The sequence below is a fragment of the Pungitius pungitius genome, chromosome 4, assembly GCF_949316345.1.
Source record: "Pungitius pungitius chromosome 4, fPunPun2.1, whole genome shotgun sequence".
Classification (NCBI taxonomy): Eukaryota; Metazoa; Chordata; class Actinopteri; order Perciformes; family Gasterosteidae; genus Pungitius; species Pungitius pungitius.
Genome location: NC_084903.1, coordinates 5,443,512 through 5,451,550, shown reverse-complemented (window position 1 = coordinate 5,451,550; position 8,039 = coordinate 5,443,512). Strand labels below are relative to the sequence as shown.

General features: G+C 45.6%; 1 protein-coding gene across 1 annotated transcript; it reads left to right on the top strand.

Moving 5' to 3' along the window:
* The first annotated feature begins 1,399 nt into the window (after positions 1 to 1,399).
* Positions 1,400 to 7,365, top strand: tollip (toll interacting protein). The gene is made up of 6 exons (XM_037452724.2): positions 1,400 to 1,567; positions 2,828 to 2,977; positions 3,597 to 3,779; positions 4,350 to 4,502; positions 6,232 to 6,316; positions 6,452 to 7,365. Exons 1-6 carry the CDS (start codon positions 1,535 to 1,537, stop codon positions 6,673 to 6,675), a joined length of 828 nt encoding a protein of 275 aa, XP_037308621.1. The 5' UTR covers positions 1,400 to 1,534; the 3' UTR covers positions 6,676 to 7,365.
* The last annotated feature ends 674 nt before the right edge of the window (positions 7,366 to 8,039 follow it).

Genomic DNA, 8,039 nt, shown 5'->3' with positions numbered 1-8,039 from the left:
CCTCTCTAAGATCCTTGAGAAAGTGGTTGTGAAGCAGATGTGTGACTTTCTACATGTTATTTGATTTCCAGTCAGGTTTGGAGTGCTGCTGATGATCCAAATGATCTTCTGCGTTGAACCAAGGACTCGTCTGTGTTCTTGTCTTGCTGGACCTCCGTGCTGTTTGACACCATAGATCACTGCATCCTGTTGCAGAGACTAGAACATTCCATCGGTCCTAGAGGAACCCTCCTGTCTAATGAGGGCTTCCTGAACCCTGAACGCTCTCCTCACGGATGAGAGGACGTTCCAGCATGACCTCTGACCTGAGAGCTCCATCAGCATCTGACACACCTTCAGGAACCCTCTACCGATGCAGCGTTCTCCTTATGGCTCTGCTACTTCCTGTATTGGTGTGTCACAACGTCAGTCTGAATAAAGAGCTTTATTTTCAAGTGTTTTGTCATTTTTAGGTTTACAACAACTGCTCTTATAGTATTATATAAATAGAACATGTTCTTTCATAAAGGCTTTATGTAATTCCTCTGATCTGGAAAATATATTTGATTCCATGAATGCAGTGGGGTAAGAAACCATTTAAATGGAGCTTACTTTGTCACACTTTATCTGAGAACACAGATGACAACATGAATGACAGTGTTCTCTAAAAGGATTTCAACTGTGTTTCAGAGCTGTAGAGAGGAGTTGTGTCATGGTCTAACAAGGGCAGCTCTAGCACTAAACAATTCACCAGTAATGTCATCCTTCATTAAGTGTCTTTCTACCAAATAATAATGGCATGGTTATTGTTGCACAGTGTGATGACTCTTTTAACAATTTCCATTAGTGGCATGCCCATACGTTACCATTGGAACTGGTGGTAGTGGTTTACGGTTCACTTATGCAGAGCATAAATAGCGAGCTGCGCTAAGTGAGATCTATAAATGGTCATATTTACAGGCATACATCATGCTAACATGTTACTAAAGATTTCAAATAAAACTAAGCACCTTAAAATGACTCTTTAAGATACCACTTCACTATTGATTGTAATGCAAAACGCTCCCTTATCCATCCTATCATGGGTTTCAGTTGGAATGAAGTCTACTCGTGGAGCATTTGCATGGAACAAATCCCTGCGCTGTGATGGGCTTCAGCATTAAACAAAGCATCTTGTATCATTTGAAGCAATACTTGACAGCAATGGGGCAGGTGGTGATGTCACATGTTGCTAAATCCGAGCGGTTTAGGGTCCCTTCCACTCACTTGGACTCATCGGGACAGCAACCATTGGTTACGTCATTGTAGTAATTCATTCATTCGTTTATATTTCCTATCAAGTATTAATATTTGTTCTTCAAAATCAGTTATCAAAACCAAAACAAACAACGAATTTGTAACTTGGATGTAAATAAAGTTTTTTTTTTTTTAGAGCACTTCCGGGTCCAATCTGTGTCAACCCGAGAGAGCACAGCAGCCGTTACCGATGTGCTAAAAACACTGGGATTAAAGACTGGAGGATCGAACCCAGGCCGCGACGCACCGAACACGCACCATGGCGACCACCATCAGCACCCAGCGGGGACAGGTACCGGGCACCTTACGTCACACGGCAGAATGCCCGCGAGGGGAAACTAGCCGTCTCATAAGTAACACATGACGTTATATGTGTACTAAGCAGCCGTAATGCTACAACGAGCTAACGAGCTAATGCTAGTGAATAGTGTCATTATTATACCGGCATTATTGTAAACAGCTAACGTAACAGCAGCTCAAATACCCGGATCGACCAGAGACAACAACAACAACAACAACAAATACAAGATGTTGTTAACAAAGTGAAATGGAAACGTTGTTGTGGAAGAGTTTCTCATACAATCGGAAATCAGTTGTAAAGTCTCTTGTGCTGGTTTCCGTTTATTTCTTGCAAGGAAGAGGTCAGCAACAGCTTTACATGGACGGGGTTCTTCTTAATGTTTGAGAGGAACACACATACATGTATACATCGACAGGGTTAACACCTTGGTTTTGTTATGCTAAAGAGTTTGAGACAGGCAAGGAGGTCCCAGAACTAAAGGAAAGGAAAGGTGCTTACAACACACGTTGTCCGAAGAGATTCACACCTTCTCCTTCCTCCACACAGCGGTGGGGGACAAACGGGATCAAAAAGGAAAGGTGCTCTGAGATTCTTCTGCTCAGATAGTTCCCACACAGCTGGTGACTTTGAACTTGATTGGCTTTAGACATTAATCTAATAAAACATGATGGCATCATTATATTTTGAACGTCAGCTAGGAGGAGAGCTTATTCTAGTAGGCGAGCCCCTCCCTTCCGGGTCCCTCCCCTCACAAGTTGTCCCCTTCTCCCTGTCATGTAGTTCCTACTTGGGAGATCATGTATGATCTGTCTTGCTGCGGCTCCCTGAAGAATTGGACGAGTTGTACCAGCTGCAGAGAAGCAGAGTTGTGGTGTTACTGGTTGTTATTGACACAGCACACACACACACGTCCTGCCTGCTTCTGGCTGACCTCAGGCCAGCGGGGCAAGAGAAACACACACACACACACGGCCGAGGTGGCTTTGTTTCGTTTTGATATGCAGCTCAGTGAAATGAATCACTGATGGGTGGTAGATGGCCCCTTGGAGATGTTTGTGGCCTCTTGTTCTGCTGGTTTTCCTGGTCTAGTATTCTACACAGCTACTACAGGTCTCCCATTAGACCGCCTTAATGCTTTTATTTATGTGTTGTGGTCACATGTGTTCATTTCTAACCTTGATTTGATAAGTGCAGTTCTCAAGGTTTACAGGTGTCTTTGCCCCTGTACGTATTTCTTCTTTGTGCCTTCAGGTGTACGTTGGGGAGCTCCCCCAGGACTTCCTTCGGATCGCCCCCACACAGCAGCAGCAGCAGGTCCAGCTGGACGCTCAGGCAGCCAGGCAGCTGCAGTTTGGAGGCTCCATTGGCACCGTGGGGCGACTCAGCATCACCGTGGTCCAGGTGAGAAGGTCTCAGCTGTGCTGTTCCAAAATATAACCACAGTCTTTTTTAAACATTTGAACCGACATGGACGACATGAGGGAGGCACAGTGGTGTGATCTTTAGCACCGTTGCCTCCCAGCACGGAGGTCCTGGGTTGGACTCCTCCGGCTTCCTCCCCGAGTCCATCGGGGATTCAAACTGTAAATGTTCTTTGGAAGGTTCCTCATTGAGTGAAATGTAAGTGTCCGCTATGATAAGAGCTGCCCTATTCTCCAGTGCCAAGGAAAGGAGCTTCAATGCTTCCCTACTTAGCTTAAAATGGTGGTTAGGAATAGACTGAAACGTTTCTGTCCTCATTTTGTCAAACAGACAATGAAATGACTATGTACACGCCAACCAGTTATTCATTAACCTTTATTATCACATGATCTCCTCAAATCAGTCTTAGACCCAAATTGCTTCAGCACGATAGATATTGTGCTCATGAATGCTCCCACCGCTGATTTAAAGAGCCTTTTTGATTGGTATTGGTTCCAGTTGAGAGGCTCGGACCCAATCAATAAAACCATCAGCCCCAGGCGGGTTGAACTGTGACTGTAACCATACCGAACGGAAACCACCCTGTCTCTGTTCATAGGCCAAGTTGGCTAAAAACTACGGGATGACTCGGATGGATCCGTACTGTAGGGTCCGACTGGGATACGCCGTGTACGAGACACCGACGGCTCACAACGGGGCCAAGAACCCGCGCTGGAACAAGGTGGTCCAGTGCACCGTGCCTCCCGGGGTGGACTCCTTCTACCTGGAGATCTTTGATGAGGTGAACTGATCTGCAGCACCGTGAACACGTTAAATAGGGACACACTGAAAGTTATGGGCCACTGAGCCCTTCATGTCATTCACTTCTCCAAACCATGGCTATACATTTTATTTAAGCAGAGACACTTAATCAGAACTCCTAGGGAACAACGCCAATACAACAACAATAGCAACGTCAAAATGTTTTTTCAAACTTCAGCTGATGTTGTGAGGCTGTTTGCTGACATGTAGTGTGCTATGATGATGATCTAAAGGATAATAAGCCCTTGGTGTTGTGCCGTTTTCATGTGGCTCACTCACAACACACTTCATTAGAAACAGGGGTGGAAACTGTAAACGCAGTATTAGGTTGCATGGTTTGTTTTTGACTTTTTTTTCTAAATTTAAGTTAATCCAAAGTTTTGTTCCCCATCACAGAGTAAGGAAACATGTGCCCAGTGTGTAGCCGGTTTAGTGGTAGATGCTGCCCTCTGGTGGCAGTTATGGTGTTTCTTTTCACTTACATTCAGGTTCAAGTAGTGTGTGAACATCACTCGTGAGCCTGTGTCTTCTGCTTCCATGTGCCGCCCAGAGAGCGTTCTCCATGGACGACCGGATAGCGTGGACTCACGTCACCATCCCTGAAGGCCTGCGGCAGGGCAGCGTGGTGGACGAGTGGTTCAGCCTCAGTGGGCGGCAGGGCGACGACAAGGAGGGCATGATCAACCTGGTGATGTCCTTCGCTGTAAGTGGATATCTGAGCCGTGTTCCCCTCCTCTTCTGGGTACCGTGGATGTACCTCAGAACTCTGGGCTCACTTGAGGTCACCTAACCACATTAACGGGACACCAGGAAGAGCTTTGCTGCACTAACAAGCTTTTTCTCAAGGATAAAGAGACATGATCGACCTCACATGTGATCACAATGGAGTTTTGTTAGTACCTTAGAGGGGGACTGTGATTTTTGAATATTAACATTATTCTGTGATATGAACATCTAAACATCACACACAATCTTTTTAAATGATATACATTCAGATTTTCTGTAGTGTTATATTATCTAATTGGATTCATTTAAAATATGGTGGTGTACATGTTTGTATTTAAAGCTTTAGTTACTTGTAATGTAATAAATAAAGTCAGTCACATTACATGTCATTTAGCTGACGCTTTTATCCAAAGCGGCTTACAATAAGTGCATTTCCACATAGAGATACAAACTCAGAAGAACAAGTAACAAAGTACATTTTTCATCAAATAAGCAGTTTCAAAACATGTTATAGAAAAGTGCCATTATAAGTACAATTTAAGTGCTACCATTTGTTAGTGCTACGGTTTGCTAGTGTTTTAGTAAAGGTAGAGTCTAAAGAGGTGTGTCTTGAGTTTTCGAGGGAAGATGTAGAGGCGCTCTGCAGTCCTGATGTCATCAGAGAGCGCCTTCATTTATATTGTGTATATCACCACTCAACGTGACGGCTGTAACGCTGAAGCAAAGGGCACAATCACCCAGCAGTCAGTCTGTTTCAGCATTTGGTCTAATCGTGTCTGTAAGCTGTGTATGTGGTTGAACTTCAACTTGTTTGTGATTAAGTATTTATTACTAACTAGAATATAGAAAAATCATAAAGAATAGCAAAGTCATCAACGTGTTCCTTCTCCCTTAGAGGAGCAGGAAGATCTGATGAAGCTTCTTGGTGTGAATAGAAGCTTTAATACACATCAGAGAGGTTTGTGTTGTCCAATCAGAAGACACCCCCTCCACAAAGGAACTCGAGCAGGAAAACTCCCATAACCCCCCTCCTCAATGGGACCGTAGGCGATCATGTTTGACAGACAGCTGGACAAACGGATGGATCAAGAACCCATGTCTCCAGTGGTGGAAACACGTTTCAGTCCAGAGTAGAGGTCACGGCGTGTCAGAGAGAACTCGTGTGCACGTGATCAACCAGATAGGACCATACAGTACGAGCTCCGCCCCCTTTTCCTAAAGTCCCCAGTGCTTCTCTGAGATGCTCCGTGGAGCGGCAGCCCCCCCCAGGGCCGACAAAAACAGCTCGGCCCAGTAAGCTGACATTCTTGCTCTGTCCTCATTAGAAGGGAAGGAAGACACTGTCTCTCAGGAAAATGACGCTATGAGGACACATTTAAGAAAGACCAATAATATTGTACATTACATCACAGGAGCAAAATGCTGGCCCCACCCTCCCTCCCAGCTCCCTGTTCCCTGCCCAACTCCTATCAGACTGCTCAGACCTTCTAATCAAAGGCTTTTTGCACCCAGTGCCTTCAAGGATGGAAGTGTGTGAGGTGGGATGATGATCCACCTGAAAATAGGGATTCCTCTCTGTCCACATGTCTAAAGGGGAAAAGGTCCTCCTGGGTCCAATAATGTCACGTGATGTACCCATAAATGTTAAAAGGAACCCTTCTCCCTGAAGATGTCCTCTGATCTCTTTGTCTGTGTCTTCTGAGCAGAACTTACCAGCAGGGATGATGAGTCAGCCCGTGGTTCTGATGCCGTCTGTGTATCAGCAAGGAGTGGGATATGTGCCCATTGCAGGTCAGACTCACACGCCATCTCTTCCATGTGACAATATGTAATGCTTAGGCTTGTCAGCTGCACTTTAAAGAAGAAGCAGCGTTTGTTGCATATTTCCACCCCGGGGTGTGCTCTGTGTGTGTCCTTTGGTGCTAGGAGTGCCCACGGTCTACAACCAGGGCATGGTTCCCATGGCGATGCCGGCCGCCGTGCCAGCTGTTGGGGTCCAAGAGGCGCCGTGCAGCGAGGAGGACCTGAAGGCCCTGCAGGACATGTTCCCCAACCTGGATCCAGAGGTGGTCCGCACTGTGCTGGACGCACAGCAGGGCAACAAGGACGCCGCCATCAACTCTCTGCTGCAGATGGCTGAGGAGCTTTAACTGCAGAACACTGGCTCTCACACACACACACACACACACACACACACACAGACATAAAGCAGTCTTTATTCTGAGACTGTCTACTCTTTGTTCACACATAGACTCAAAGCTGCCATATGTGAGCTCCTGCCCCCCCCCCCAGGGGGTGTAGGAGGTATTAGGGCAGCTCCTGTCCGGAGGCGTGAGGGTTGCATGGCAGCACTGTTTGAGCTGTGTTGTGTTGAGTCCATCTTCTGTTTAATGTTGAGGATGTTTTTGTCTGTAGTAACCTGCAGTGAACTTCTACTGTTCCCATGTTGCTGTATAGTGTTTAGTGCACTGACTATATTTGATATATATTACATAGCGTTCTATATGGTGATGAGTTCTGAGTGAACACATGAAGTGAGAGGTTGAGGTTTAGGACTGAAAGTCACAGTGATCACATCTTTATTTTATTGGCCAAGTTGTGATTAAAAACCATTTTCCATCACTTGATTAAGTGGAGAGCTGAAGAATTGATTCCTAACTTGATGTAATGGACACCCAAAGCAAAGCTTCACATGTTTCATCTTGCTCTCAACAAGACGTGAGATTCTAACATCCTTTATGCCAAAGCTTTCCTTTCACACATCTTTTCACCGTGGTTTTCGAAAACCACTTGCATTTCGCTCTGTTATTTTACATGTATTAAATTAAATATTAATGCCAGCCCAGTGTGTCCTTGTGCGCATGTGGAGGTCGTCCTTTGTCCTTCAATCACAGAATCGGTGGTTTGATGCCGGCTCCGCTCGTGTCCATGGCAACACACTTGACCCCAACATTTGTCCTTTGGCTGTGACTCCAGTGTGTGAATACTTGTTACTGATGGACAAATGTGTGATAGCTCCTGCCATCAGCGTGTGAATGGATGAATGATGGCGTAGTGGAAAAGAGAAAACAAGTACAGGCCTTTAACCAATGAACTCCACTCAAGACCCTTGAGCTCTTTCTCCAGTCTTCTATGGCGCCATTGTGGTGAGCCTGTGTGAATTGTGGTCCCATTTCCTGTTGTTAGTTGCTAGTGAAAATAACTCTTCATCATCGTTTATCCATCCGATATATATTTATATTCTGTACACATGCAACATGCTCTGTCCCAGAACCCTCACATCAGCAGCAGGAGGAGAAAATGACCCAACATTAAGGGAGAACAGCAGAGAAGGATCCTGCTGCCGGCATGGACACAATGCAAGAGATGTGTGTACAGAATGTGGACAATGTCCGCGCACCTTCAACTCTCTTTCCAGCCTCCTCAAAGCCGCATAAACCCTAGCCCTAACCCTACCTTAAAAGGACCCCTTGGCTGACCTCAGTGTGAGGTTTTCACCATGTAGATACTAAGA